The sequence below is a fragment of the Cariama cristata genome, unplaced genomic scaffold, assembly GCF_000690535.1.
Source record: "Cariama cristata isolate BGI_N322 unplaced genomic scaffold, ASM69053v1 scaffold17956, whole genome shotgun sequence".
NCBI lineage: Eukaryota > Metazoa > Chordata > Aves > Cariamiformes > Cariamidae > Cariama > Cariama cristata.
The window spans coordinates 4,891-20,884 of record NW_009621735.1 but is presented as its reverse complement, the minus strand read 5'-3'; the positions used below and the strand labels follow the sequence as shown (position 1 = coordinate 20,884).

Below are 15,994 nucleotides of genomic sequence, written 5' to 3'. Positions count from 1 at the left end.
ATCAGTGTTCATGGTGTCTGTGTAATCCAGAGCACATGATGGTAACAAAATGGAGACTGAAGGCAATTTTATAAACTGGGCTCAAAGCTGGAAGTTCTCAAATTAAAACAGTTTTTTTTTGAACTTCAGACAATCACGTAACAAACACAGGACTTTCAAATTCATACAGCAGCCACAGTTAGCCAAACTTGTTCAGTCTTCTGTACTGCATTTACCATGACCATGAAGTTCTGGGAATTTTCTTCTGTGAGTTAGAGCTCTTTAAGAAATACAATTTGAAATGTTTTTAACCTTTGTTATTTATTCCCAAAAGATGTCCCTTCTTCCTTTTTGATTATGCCTTTGAGACAAAGGCAGAGCATTTCAGACTAATTTGCCCTATTTATGGGACACAGTGACATGGCAGCAGCTCGGAACAATTTTAGGGATTGAGTAAAAGGCAGATGTAGGCTGATCCGTGGCATTCCTAAGGCAAATATACTGCCTGCTCCGTTTTCTAATTTCAGAATTATGGTGTTGAGGAATAATTTTTAGTGTGGGAAGTTTCTGTTAACAGTTTAATCTGACCAGTAACATAGACAGTCTGTTCATTCAATGGTAAATCACACGGCAATGCTTAAATTCCCAAAGAATGCATGAAAATGTTGTTACACAGAAGTGGAATGGTTGAAATGGACTTTTTTACTAAGCTCCATAATTACTGAATGCAAATACAACAGAAAATAAAGAAAACAAAACTTCAATATGTAGAAATGAAGAATTTTGTGTTATTTATTAAAACATAATTGCTTTAAGGATCACAGTTAAAGTTAGACTGATATTGAATATGAAGGAAATTGCTTGTCTCTGGGGAGTTAGAAATGACGAACCTAGCCAACTAACACAAAAGTCTGCTTATACCATTTTATCCAGCGCCACAACTTTCCACCAACTCTAGTGGGTTTTGTACTACTATGTGGGTATCTCAAAAACATTTTTATCCCCAGTCGTAATGTAGCTGCTTCTTCACTGGCTTTAGGAAATGAGAAATCGTAAGGCTACCTTTAGATCTACCTTTAGTTGTTAGTTGCCCATATTTTTTTCAAGAATCAGGACGTAATTTTTATGAACAAGTAACATCACTTATACTTTTAATGAGGGGCACCCTGATTTAACCAGGGATATTGAACTCATGTTCCCATGGGCCTTTGTTCACAAGGATATGTCTGTACAGACCAAGCTCCACACCATCAACAGGATGCTGTCACACAAGGGATGCATCCAACATGTAATGGGGAAGAGCAAAACCGTATGGCCAGCAAGTACCCAAGTAAGACTCACCATTTTCTACACTGATAGAGAATTTGAGTATCATTTTTAGTGACTAGAAAAATCTGTCATATTTTAATAGACTCACAGATTCTTGGGCTTTATCCATTTCTCTGTTGTTTGAATATATCAACAATTCACTGCCTTAAATGTATGAGCTGCTTCACATCCGTATCAAAGGAACAAACACCACCACATTCTATTTTTTCAGTCAAATATTCATTTCCATGGTAAAACATGACATTCTTCTTTAATGTATAAAGCTAATGTAGTTCAATTCCTCTTTTATAGTTACTCCAATTATAATGGCATGCCTTTAAAATATAAAATATGTAGCTCCACTAAATAGTACTGAAATGAGCCTGATGTGTATCAAAATGCTTGTAGTCATATTTTCCATTTCTTTTTGCATTTAATCGCACTGTAATTTGATGTTAATGGCTGGCTGAGTATTCAGCACTGGAATTCAAAACATTAAGATTTATATTAAGAGTTGTAGTCAGTGAAAACATCTCTATTTAAAGCTTCTGAAACAGAGAATTTCAAAGTTGATGAATTTAAGATTATAGCACAGTGCTTTAGCTTTAAGAAGTGCTGAACTTTTAAGGAAAAGAACACAAACCAAAGCTTAGTGGATATGCATACATGTTACTTCTGGTATAATATACACTGAAATTTTCCTAAGCTTTCTGATTTCTGAAGGAGAGCTGCACTGAGTGGTGCAGAAAACAGTATACTGAACTCAGAGTTTCAATGCAGTATGAGCACAGACAAGAATATGAATGTACACTTTGTGCCTAGCACTTTAGTTATTCATGAAGGTATTGCAGTGACGTCTACTTAATCCTGGACAGTTGACTTTGAAAGGACATTTCTGTGAGGCAGACTAGTTAATAAAAAGTGAAATATCCATGAGAAAATGTGGGCAATATTTATTTTAATTCCTCCAAAATCTTGTATTATGCACATGCCCACATGTACCCATGCACAAAATGTACTAAAGTAAAAAGTTTACACCATGTCATATCAGAAATTTCAGAGTGTGTAATATGTAAGAAAAATGTATAAGATAACTGTTCTTAGAAATCTGAAAACTCTATTCATTGTCATTCTTATGCATATCTAAAAAGCAACCTAGGCAAGTTTACAAAACATTTCTTATGACTGTTGTGATTTTTGCAGTTAAGGAATCAGGAACTCACAATATGTACATCAAGCTTAAATGGCTTGTGTATGTTACAAGTGTAAAGCAGTAGGCAGGGTAAGTATGACAAATATACTGAAACCCTGGCATTGCAAAATCTTGACCAAAATAAACAAACAAAAAATGACCCAGAAATCATCTCTATGATATGAGAAAAGACATTTCACTTTTTGTGAAAGAGAAGTGGTTTCACCATCCCTGCCAGAATCTTGGGCAGCTGGGCAGCAATCACCTCTGACATCATCTCGGGGAATTCCACACTCAGTGCACGGGACTGGAGAAATGTGTTCAAACAGAAGAGATGGAGCTGCTTCACTAGCTGGATTTAATAAAATACAAACACGATAAATCAGGCTAACAGTAATGCAGCCAGATAAACATGCTGTCAATCACTTATCTCATACATCCATCAGCTGACATCATTATATACCTTCCTCTGTCATACCTTCAATCACTAATGAGGGTACTTGCCATTCCCCATTAAAATATCCTCCCACAGCAAAAATCATACATATAGGTAAATGACATGTCATATAAAAACAGCACCTTACTAATATTATAAAGTGGTATCATCCTTGCTCATGACACGCACCATTAACAATGGCAATGACTAAACAAGTATTCAGTCTTCCAGTTCATTCTCACATTCAACACACGTCTCACTGCCTTGTTCACTATATGCTATTCCAACACTCTCTGAGGGATGGCATTTACTATTTACTTGCGAGTTTTTCCATGGTTCTGATTATGATCGTATCTGGGTACGCTGCAAACATTAAACTCCATAGGCCCTCATCCCATGAAAGCAACTGCTCAGTATATGTGACTGTTTCGCCTCTTCTATCTTCTCTGAGAAGTTCCAATTGCATAGAAGTTTTTCTTTAAGGCCTGTGACCTTTTTGTCGTCAAATATAACACTATTTCTGCTACCTGAGGCTTTAACAACACACAGTCTCTCCAGTGTGGTGATCTATCTTTTCCTTGTATCTCTCATCCCCTTATCAGCCTGAGCTGAAATAAGGACTGGAATGAAGATAACTCCATGGACCAAATATTACCCTAGCCATCACTTTGCTGGGTATTTTGCAGCAAGCCTCACTCACTCACTACCACTAAGGCTATTTTACTTTAAGCATTTGAAATTAAGAGATTGACTCTACAGCCGAATACTCAAAGAGTTTTCCTCTGGAGGCTGCTGGATGCTGTCATGCTCGGATTGCAAATTACTACTCCAGATAAGGCAGGAAAACCTTTTATCCCAAGCAAGACTGATCCAAACACATTCCTTGAGCATGGAAGGCCAGTATACTGGCCAGGACTTGTTTTTGCAAATAAAAGGTGACTGACTGAACTCCAGGGAAGGGTTTAGCACTGGCAGTCCCAAGTTACGACTGCAGTCTGTCTACCAGTCAATACTTAAAGTTAAGCTCCATAACCTCCGTTCAGAATTTTCTATTGTCTACCTTCACCTGTAAGGATGCTTTTCGTACTTGTCTCATTCTCCTTTTGCTGGTATCTGAGATGGTGTAATAGCTAAATGGCGAATGTGAGTTCTGTGCATAGCAGAAGCAGATGGAGAGGTTTGTGCAGTCGATCAAAAGACTCCAGACCACCTGGTGAACTGCATCATTATCAATTGTTACCTCTCTTAACTACCATAAATGGGATCCTCAGAGAGTTTTTCTTCACAATCAGAAGGGGGAACTAGTGACAATGAAAGGTTTTAGATGAATAAATGAATTTATTCACAAGCAATTAAAATAAAATGCAGATTTGCTGAGTGCAGAAGAATACAAACACACAAAGACCCCATCCTTCCCTGAACTCCCTGTGACCTCCTTACAACCAACACGGAACTCAAAAGTGCTCTTCCTAAACCATCTTAGTGCCACTTCCCCAGCACCTGCTAAAACAGCCCTGTACCTCTGCTTTTTGCCTCTCTTGCAGAGATACACAAGACATTACAAAACAATACTGACGTGGGCAAAGGTTTATACGAAATATCATTTCTCAATTTTAATGATGTTAAGACAATAGGACATATGCTGGATTCTCAGAGATGTGGAAAGGATTCAGCTGCATCTTTTAAGACACTTACGAATCTCTATGATATCACCACTAGAGTTCTCAAAGAGTATTCAATTCCCAAATATAGACAGATACCAAAAAAATGGCATAGAATATACACATAAAAGTAGTTGAATTAAGAATGCAAAGCTGGTCTTGGTTGTCTTTCTCTAATTCTTAGTAGTCTGACTTTGTAACTTGAATTGCCTGTTCTTTGCATTTTTAAAATATTTTCATGAACGTGTATACACACGCACACACACATACACGCCATTTCCTACCAAAACCCATAACTGTACTAGTTACATTACAGAAATAATGAAACAAAATGGTAGCATTCAAATGCATGTTTCTCAATTCTTGTATACCATATAATATATAAACAATATGTATTGATGCTGAATATATAGCTATCTATTCACACAAATATACACACTAAAGGAAAAATGTAGGGGTTTTTCTTTTGTTGTTTAGAAATGCTGGCTAGCCACTTTCCAATAATTACTTTTAAGAAATACTGGTTCCCTCTTACATAAAAAGCAAAACACATGAACAAGTAAACTTACATCATGCATGGAATCCATCAATTTTGTAAGTTGATAGAAACGTTGTGAGTTGGCCACAACACCTTTCTGGCGCAAACCAATTGCCTTCACCAATTCTCTAATGTAACTCGTTCTCATCTCATCGAACTGACTTTGACTTCTTAGACCTTCCAAGGGAACTAAAAAGAAAGTAACATTTGTGTTGCAATTTATTCTGAAGGCAATGAGAGAAACTTAAAGTACAGGAACAATTTATAGTATTTCATGCTGTGCAGTGCAATTCATTATTACACACCAGGTACTTTCTCCTGTTCAACAGTTACTCCGGAAACAGTGATACAATTAGTTAAAAGGATACACCAGCAACAATCAATCGGTTCTGCTAATTGCTGATGTCTAGAAATAGCCTTAAGCTTGGGCTACACCTGTCTACTGAAAAGAAGATGGACAAAAGAACCATTCCTGGCCTTGAGGAAAGATGTTACGGACTGGCTCATGTTTACACTGCTGAGGGTCAGCCCTCTTCATGGCAGATTTATGTCAGAGAGATCTAGTTGGAGTGCTTCCAAATGGAGTCAAGGAATGAACTAACAACTCTGAAGTAGTGTAGCCAGTAACGCACCCAGGGCTCAGGCCTCCTCTTTGGACCTCTTTCACTTAACAGAACAGATGCACTACCAGAGTCTTAAATGTGAACAGCTTTTTAGAGGAATCAGCAAGGAGAGCAAATGGTTGAACTCACTCTTCTTGTAATGGTCAACCATGAGGACCAAAATGAGGGCATGGAGAGAACATTGAGAAACAAACTTGTTAGTGACTGCTAGTGGTAAGACCATATTTAATCACTGATGATAAGTGTTGGTAGCATTGTAAGGAAACAGGCGTAAGCTCTAGACTCTACTTTCCTTGACACGGTAGAGTGTAATACACAAGTCCTATAATTTATGTTGTCAAAGGCAACTAAGAAATGAAAAGCTTGAAGAATTGAAACTCAAAAAAATATTCCCATTTGGCAATCAAATCTAAATCCTTGCTTTGCTATAATAATCATACATTAAAACATGGTCTTGTTTCAAACATACTGTTTTTAAAAGAGTTGTTAAATTTCTTCCCCTTTCCTTTCTCTCTTGCCAATGACATTTCACACTACAACGTCACATGAAACATTTTGTATTCTGACAGCAAGCATGAGGGGAAGGATTCACCTCATCAAACATTAGACATGTTACATTATAGGCATCTCCACCTGGGCTAGTTACCACAGCTTCCTGTAGCTTTAGTGGGAAAAATCAGGCAAGTCTTGGGCACAAGGCACGTTCACTGTTTTAGAAGTATCCCTAGAAAGAAACGAATTATGCTGTAGAGATGTTTATTTTTGTCCATGGACTCTAAAAGAATGTCGTGGGGACTAGCTCACATAGTTAAATAAATTGTCCACTAGTTATCTAGGTATCTAATACATCTTCAGTCTGCTATCAGACCATGACTAATATCTGACCACAGCAGACTTCATTTGAATCTCTTTTTTAAAAAAAATTCAAGCTTGGTTCATAACAACATTGACGTATTCAATATGGTAAAACCTAACTTTCAAGCGCTTTGTCAATTTGTCAATACAGACATAAATAAATGTGTGTACTGACTCCCTGCACAATGCACTGTATTGTTAGATACCTAGGAATGGAATTCTTAAAAGAGAAGCCACCCAAAAAGGAGACAGATGCACAGGGGTCGGACCTAAACCCGTTCCCTGAAACAGAATTAGGTAGCAAATCTGGCACTGAGAGCAACACTGCTCTCCATTCAGAAATCATAAACCCTGTTCTGAAATCAGTTCCCTAAGTCATGTCTGGCTCCTCAGAAAAATGTAAGGGGAAAGGAGACACTTCAGGTAAACATATTAAAATTCAAATTCCCTCACGTCAAGCCCAGAGAGAGATGACAAGGCAGAAGTTCAAATCTCTATCCTACCTGAGTTAAGCAGAAGTCTCTTGTTTCATAGGAGACTGCCCAAGAGATGAAATGATCCTATTTGCCAAAGTTGTGTCCTGCTCAGTGTCTCCCCAGACAACTCAGTGTCTGGGGAAAGGAGGGAGACACACATACAGAAAACAGCAAGCTTACTCTAGAGACAAGTGTCTACGCACTGAGCTGGGCTATGGAAGTCAGAGTCTGACTCCTAACTAAAGCAGAATTCAAACAAAAATTAAAATAGGGAATAGAAATTGTGACTGCTTCCGTAGAAAGTATCTTTATAACACCATATCTAATAATAGTCCAACTTTTAGGGATGCCATGTTAGCTTTCTTTTGGCAGCTGATGGAGATGAAATGCTGGATGAGGTAGGCTTTTGGTTTGACTCAATATGGCCTCTCAAGTCCAGACAGACAAAGGAGGTATCTGAAAGTGTGTCTGTCACATCTATGCCAAGGGTCTGAATGGAAGGGACAAGTTCTGGTTTGTGGAGAATGCAATGTGCTTAGGAGTAATACAGGCAGGAACATTCACAGTGGGGAAAAGTTATGGCATGGAAAAAGAACAGCTTAATTTTCAGAGTCTGGATGGTTCTGGTTATGTCTTAACAGCAGATTCACAGACATCTATGAAATCTTTTTCATATAAAGTGACATTCTGATGGAATTTAGAGGTAGGTGGACGCTATCCTTGATTTATGGCTCTAAACCAGCAATTAAGTCCTTACCTTTCCCCTGTGAATTAAGTTAAAAGATCTCTTCCAGCAATGAATGGCCTGTTTCCCTAGAATTCTGCAAAGCACAGTTGCATTCCCATCTAATCACAAAAAGTTCCACTAAGTTATTTATTTGAGTGAAGAATTACAATGTCTTACACGCACAAATACAATTTAAACACAGGTAGCTGAAATGTTCCTTCCCCCTGAACATACGTAAAGAATGCAGATGCTTTTATTCAGTGGCAAGAACCCAGCCAAAATCTTATGCAACAAGATTTTGCAATTCCTCTAAATCAAAAGTCTGGAAAGTGTTAGAGCTAGAACTGAGCTTGCTATATACTCTTTTTTGGCATAGGTCTACATCCTTAAATCATAGCCTTTCTGAACTATTCATAATATTAGTTCCTAGATGTATGTGGCCTCTGCAAGACGGAGCCCTATTTAGAACTTATGAGGCACTACTACAACTACAACACATTACATATAGTAAATAAGGACCTGTAAAATGGAAACAATTGCAGAAAATAAAGATGTTGGTCCACTTTTTGCAAAGACTAATTCTGCTTTCGAGACAGCTTTAAAACTGTCACAAGTACAATATAAAGAAAACATCTAAGCCACAGCAAACTCAATGGAAAAACTGTAAAATCAAAAATAATGTTAAAAGTTAGGCTGGGGATCCATTGAGAATTAGAAATTTATCGAGACTGACATTTAGTTATGTTTAATACAAATTACTCTTTCTTCAAAATTATATAAAAAGTAAAACCGAGTTCATCTACATAATAAATCAAACAGAAGACAGAATGAGAGACTAAAAGTTCAGACTTGATTTACTGTTAGTGTATGAAAGCTTGAAATGGCCATCCTTTCACATTTGAAGAGGATTAAGATGAATACCATGACTAAAATAAAAGTAGTTTTAAAAAACATTTCATAGCAACAATGAGGTTATATGTTTTTTTGAAAATAGTTTTGTGGAATTATATTTATACAGTACCAAATGTTTACTAAATGTCTCAGCAACAACGGTTAGGTGTGTTCCTTTTCCCAAAGATCTGACAAATTGTTTTTTCCTATAAGACAATAAGTGCAGGAGAGAACAAAAAGCAAAACTCATCAGCACAGGTAGAAATACTTTTTTTAAAAAAACAACTCATTTCTTGCATATATATAAACATATCAACTTAAAATGAGTTTCTGAGCACAATGCAGTTGAAAAAGAATGGTAGTTTGATGAATACTGGTAAACTGATGCACTTGTAAACGAGAGGGGTTGGACAATTGTGATTTTTTTTGAATTTGATTTTAACTTTCTGGGACAGAAATGGATAGCAGGAATATCACAAATGTATCTAAATTTCACTGAAATTTAAAACTTCCCTCTAAGGTTCAGATGATAGACAAGGGAGTTCATTTGTGATAAAAACAAGGTGGAAAACATTTTAAAAAGGAATACATTCGTATTCCAACAAAGCAACTGGAGTTACATCAGAGAAGGATTTTTGTCCATGTTACTTTTATTGCTTTAGCAAAGTGTATGGTATTTTGCTATTATTTTAGCAATTTTCATGAGCATATGAGCTAAATTTAATCTTTACAGTTCTTGGTCTGCTGAGACCAAGGTTTTTTAAGCATGAGCTGATGCAAATACCAGCCAGGTACAGCTTAAGAGGGAATAAATTTCAGTTCTTTATTTTTTACTGAACTTTTATACAATCAACAGGCAGGTTATGCAGGATTTGCACCTCTCTCCTCCAACTCCGTAAGTGTGTAGAGAACCAAACTTCAACATTCTTCTGGTTACACTTCTCAGAGGTGCTTATTCTCATTTCTAATAGCACCTGCACCATTTTAAAACTTTCTATTTGGGGATTCCTAACTAACAATTATGGCCTCAGCAGAAGTACATTTTAGTATTTTAGAAAAGGTTTTGGAAGATAATTTCATCAACTACCACATTTTCTATTTAAAGTGGAATAGAGCTGTATGCTGGATTCTTTAAAAGACGTGTGTGATTAAAAGTGACCACGGATTTTGTTCTAGAGAAACAAACCAAAGAAAAACATTTTCATTTGTTTATATCTGTGCTAAACTTGACCTATTCATAACTATAAAAAGTTGAATAAATGTTAGCATTGTTTGCCATGTCCATCTCCCTAATTCTTTTGAGTAAGCATGCTTTAAGTTCTTAGCCAAGATAAAGCCCTCAGTCCTCACAATTTATCAAATATTTTTTAATATGTTTCTAATGCTTGTAAGGTTTTTTTTAATCTGTGTAGACTCATTTAAGCTGAAGAGCTTCCAGGCAGAAATACTGCACACTTCATTTGAAAATGCGTAATACAGTATAGCTATATATCAAAAGGGATCCAACATTTCCCCAGTGTCTTTATACAGAATAAAACCAACAATGAATCACAAATTATTTGTTCCTTATAAACACTAGAAAAAATATTTTTACGTCTTGGAATACTAACATTCTTCCTAAAGAAGTTTCCATTTGTTAAGCCAGACAGCTTAGCAATTGTCAAGTTAAACAACATGGCTCAAAACTCTTTTACTAGTGATATGTTACAAAGAAATAAAAGAACCTACTTGTGTTGAGAAGTAACAGTGCTTTCATACATAGGAACTCTTCTTGGCTAACTTGGAGTCTGACAAATTCCTGCGGGAGTTGCCACATGGATAGACACAGGGAATAGAACGATGATTCTTTCATCCTCTGTCTTACACCCAGAAAAGGTAAAAAAAAATAAAACCCCATGAAAATAAAGAAAAAGAACAGCTCCAGTACTAATTGTTTGAAGGAAGTGCCTTGTTAGCAGCTTAATTACCACATTACAGAAATGAAAGAAAGAGGTTATACACATAAACAATTTCCTAACTTCTTTGTACCTACACTAGTTTTTCAGTCATAAGGAATGTGCTGTTATTTTGGATGTTTAATCTGTTACTGCTGACCAGAAAAAAACCTTGGTGACTAGCAAAGCTGAATGTTAACCACCAAAAAAGTTTTTTTCTTAATTAAAAACACTCTATGATTAATATGAAGTACTTTTTTTTCTTTTAGAGGTTGATAGTTTTTTACATTCTCTGAAAAGATTTCAAAGCATAAAATTCAAGATAAACCTGAACGTTTATAGAAAACTTGTTCTTAGGTTTTGCAAAAATGTCTGCATCAAAATACTTTGTTGCAAGTCTAACATTGCACTGCTAACAGCAATGTTATTGTTTTGTAGCATTTTGTGCCATGAAAGAAACAGTTAAAAATGTTACATGTAAATATAGACAAAAAGTTTTTAAGTAACCTTAAGACATGAACACAGCCTCATCTAAACTCCTGCAGAAGTAAAAAGGGCAAATCACACAAGGAAATAAATAAAACTGCCTAATTTTTTACAGCACTTTTATCTTACTTTCTCTTTGAGATTTTTGGTATAGTGAGTATATTTTATTGCATTTATTTATTGGGAAGGCAGTTGTCAAGTGAAATGACTGCAACAATAGCATTACAAAGTTTGTAATCTAGACTGAATTCATTGTGCATTAATCTGAAGAGCCAGTAACTTGGGCTAATTTTACAAAGCTGCTTCCCGATCCAGATGACTTTTAAGTACAACAAAGACAAGACGAAATTTTGTCCCCCGGCTCCCTACGAAGTTCAGATCCGCATTCCAACCTGACTGCATAGCACCCTCAACAATGAAAACAGAAGGTATTTTCCATGAATAAAAGACTTTTCCCAATGCACTGAGGTTTTTTTCTTGTTATTTAAAGCATTACTGTTATCTTAAATGAAAATTATTTCAGCTTTGTTCAACGTCTGATATCTTGTACCACCTCTTAAATTACTTAAACATAGAAATTTAATCTCTTAGATCTGAATGGTTACTTCCATATCTACTTTAAACCTCCCTTCTTGTTCATTTCTGGTAGTCTCTATTCCTAATTATTATCTATTAAGAGTGATTTTTGGCAGTGTTCAGCAGTTACCTTTGCTTAAAGTGATCACGAAAGTACAATCTTGGACATCACTGTAGACAAGGAAGTTGCTTACATTTTACTGATCTAAAAGCTAAGTTATTTCCCAATAAACAGTTGCAGCTGTGATTTAGTGTGCCAGTTACTTTTCATGTCCAACTCTTTGTTTATAAGGTTTCTAATAAGACCCTGATGAGATGTTCTACAAGCAAGAAAAGGCTACGCTGTCAGTCCACCTCCTTCTCAATGTAGATGGTCTTGAGCTGCAAATAAAAAGCTGTCTCTGAGGGATTATCGTCAGAGTTCATAAATCTCAACCCTGTTCTAGAAGAAAGTAGTTAAAGTCTTCTTCACAAGGTGGCAGCAGTGGTCCACTGCTGGACAATACCCCAAGACAGGACATTACTGCCCAAAGCCATCTCACTCTGAATGCAACCATGAGATATACCACAGACTGTGCTGGGACAGAATACAGTCAGAACTTCTCTCAATCTCATCCCTTCAAAGTATTTAAATTTGTACAGCATAGTTAATACACATGGGAGAGGAAACAATTCATTAAGCTATAACCTCACAGTGATTTACAGTCATCTGGAAAGGAAAATGTCAGGAGCTTCAGGGCTTGGTCCACTGAATACTTTCTATAAAGAACTTAACTGGCAAGAGCTTGCATGTCTAGAGATTTTAAATTCAGGTGCCTAGATCTTCTGCAAATCCACTTCTTAATTCTTAAACAGATATATCTTACAAGAAAACCTGTTTAACTTCCATCTCACTTCATAGTAGTTCTTTTAGGATTTTAAGAAAAAATAACTAGGAAAAACAAATAGTGAGATTAAATTATGTTTTACTGTTCCTGGAAACCTGCCATGTACTATAACCAAAGTATCTAAAATACAGCTTTGACAGTATTAATTTGCAGAGCTGAAAAACTGACAAAGACTCAAATGAAGATTACCTGAATTAATCAGCATAGTGAAGGAAAAATCTAAGCCAACAATCCCCCCCTCAAGCCAGAAAAGAGCAGTCTCAGGTATTTTATCCTTGACATTAAAACACCTTCTTGCTAAATTATTACAATTTTCTAACAAGAAATGTACTTTAGAAAAGTAGAGTTTTATCAAAAAGTGTCAAAACTGAGTATTTAGACAATATACAAACTACTTGCAAAAACCACCCGAACAACAATGACCAAACAAAATCCCACTTAGTTCCATTTATTAAACATTAACTCATGTCTTATTCAGATGAACTCAGGTAAATCTTCTGATGGCATCAGTCTTTTTTTTAAATTATTTTTCTCTTAGATAATTACAACATTATTTGAACTCCTTTTGTTTGGCCATGTCAACAGAATATTTGGGATTCCCACAAAACCTTTCCCAAAGTTACTGAATTTTAATATGATTAGAGGGCATTCCTCTGTTGCTAATTTTGAAACAGAACAAGCAATGAACGAAATCTTGGCCTCAATGAAGTCACATTCTCATTGACACAAATAAGTTCAAGACGTCATTTATATTATGCAACAGCAGAGTCTACTTACTCATTTAGAATCAGATCTGGTGCAAAATACAACATCTGACCACTGACGTGTTTGTATGATCTCCATCCCATTGCAAAAACCATTAGACTCATCCAGGAATACTGGATGAGGGTTATCTGATCATCAATATGTAAATTCCGAAATCCTGGAAATGAAATTAGATGTTAAAATACTTTATAATTCTCATTTAGACAACAGCTCAGTAGGTGTTCTGAGATTACAACTTTGAGCTATAAAGCTGAGAACACCTAGAAAGACATGTGCTTTTGGGGATGTAGCTCTCAGAAGTTTGTGAAGTTTGTATAATAACTGGCTACCTCACTTTGATAGTTAACCTCTTGTCTTTTTGTTCTGATCCAGTATTTTGAAATGATCAAACCAAAATTAACTTTATCAGTCAAAGGGGACTATTTCAGGGAACAGGAATGCATCTCATTTTCCTTTGGTAAAAATATGACAGTTTGTAACATGATCGCTGTAACCAACTCTTATTTAATATAGATAGCTTGGACTTCAGTGTTCTTAACAACAGATACCGTTGTCATACAATAAACATCCACATATGAATATCTTTCTTGCATTTAACTAGAGAAACACATTCAGTTGTGGATTTGCCTTTTGCTATTTGATGACTTTAAGGATTGCTGTGAGTTATCTGAGTCAATCTAACAGCTTCCTGCCACTGAAAGTAGTGGTCCTGTTCTTCATTACCTGGTCCTGCTACCTCCTTCAAGCAAGCTCTGGCATTCATGCTACCCCTCAGTGAACTGGTTCAGCTCATGAAGCCATCAGAAAACTACAGAGGGTAAAAAAAAAAAAGAGGTCGGTTTTCTTCTCACTTAATGAGATGAATCAGTTCAACCAAGAGGTCTGACAAGCACAAGCTCCAACAGAGAAGGGCAGTGATAGGGACTACCCTTTCCTGCAGCAAAGTGTGAAACTAAGCTCACATGAAACTGTATTTTCCAGGCTTTCTGCTCAATATATTGATTTTCATATATGCCAGGATCAGACCGCTATAACCACACAGCACACATACATACATTACATGGATTGTTTTTTGGAATCCAGTCTTGGATCTTCATAAATTCAGTTACTTCTTGTTACTAGTTGATTTGTGAGCTGCTTAGTCCTAACTGGTACTAGTTATTACAATTTTTCTCTCTTGCTCTCAAAAATTCATTTTAGTAAGAATAAAAAAATACGCAGAAATATGAACTTTTTTTATACTAAAAGAATGAATAATAGAGTAGGAGGGGTTGGGGTGGGAAGGCTACTGTAATGATCGCATACAGGAACACTCTGGGCTTCTGATGTTTTTTGGAGTGAGTCTAAGTATTTAGATGCATTCCTTCAAGAGCGCCCTCCTACTAAAATGTATTGATCAGATATATTATCTGATTAAGTGGAAGCTTCAGCATTTTAGAATTTGTTAAGAATTAATTAATAGGTAGACAATAATATTCTCTTTTGACTGCTCATCTTATGGCACATTTGCTTAACTAGAATTCACCACATATAAGACGTGCTATTACCTGGTAGTAATTTAGACCATTTGACTACACAAAGAAGCTGCCTCTCACAAAGATGATTTAGACTGGTCAGCAAGGAACTTGGTGTTTCAGGTTTTGTATTGTCATAACCAGCATAGACAACTTCTGGCTCAATGCCTCGTAAAACACTTATCATTGGGGGAACAAACTGTACTTCTTGATTTGGAGAAAAGGACAGCCTTTGGGTTATAGACTGGCCTTCATCTTGAAGGGTTGCTGGCTGCTGGAGTGCGACATCTAATGCTCTCACAACCTTAATTTTGTTAAACTTTTTAAATTTTCGACCTGAAAAAGAAAATTATTGATGTGTTAAAAAGAATTAACCAGAAACATGAATATTTTCCAGTACTGCAGGATTACACTTTTATTCTATATAAGGAAACTAGAACTGTCTTTGGAATAAGTTTTTTAGACTGTTTATATAATTAAGAAGTAATAATGGAAAATTCTTAAGAGTTTCTCCCTCCATATCCTCCTCCCTTCAGTAAGAGATGAACAGCACCCACCCATTAAAATTATTGCCATGAATTCTAGGTTACAGTAACCTCAAAAAGTGTTTTCTGGTTCAGTTCCCACTGTTCTATCATATGCTGACAGCTGAGCCAGCTGGCTTTACAATTCAGTTACTATTCAATGTTAATTAAGAGTACTGTTTCTTTTTTCTCCCTAATATTCAGAAACAAAAATGCTAGTAATTAATTACTACGTGCAGAAATTCCTTTCCTACAGTTCCATAAAGGTGTTTCAGTCTCAGGGCTGAATTCTGTTTAGATGATCTGTAATGCAATATTTTCCTCCTGTTTACCAGAAAGAAAACAGAATTCAGAGGAAATGCCAACAAACACTGTAAAAGCACATGTCAACACTTACAAAACTCTTCACTTCTTAAAGAATAATTTATCTTTCTCAGTGTTTGCAATTTTTGCAATTCTTATTTCCATACTGCATTGGTTCGAAGAACACTAACTGAAAAAAAATAAATAGCTGAACTGCCTTCCCAAAATAAGCACAGGTACTAAATCTGGTATGGCTATGGAAATATACAGAGCTCTAGGTAGTAACTCTTAAATTTCTTTCAGTCTGGCAGTGTACCAT

At 36.1% G+C, this 15,994-nt stretch overlaps 1 protein-coding gene across 1 annotated transcript; it reads right to left on the bottom strand.

Annotated features, from left to right (window-relative positions):
- Positions 1-1,179: 1,179 nt before the first annotated feature.
- Positions 1,180-15,184, bottom strand: PGR (progesterone receptor; the record flags this gene model as incomplete). The annotated part of the gene is made up of 5 exons (XM_009702090.1): positions 1,180-2,831; positions 5,146-5,303; positions 10,415-10,545; positions 13,347-13,491; positions 14,882-15,184. Coding segments are annotated over 5 exons (893 nt in total), but the record flags the coding sequence as incomplete, so codon positions are not given.
- Positions 15,185-15,994: the final 810 nt, after the last annotated feature.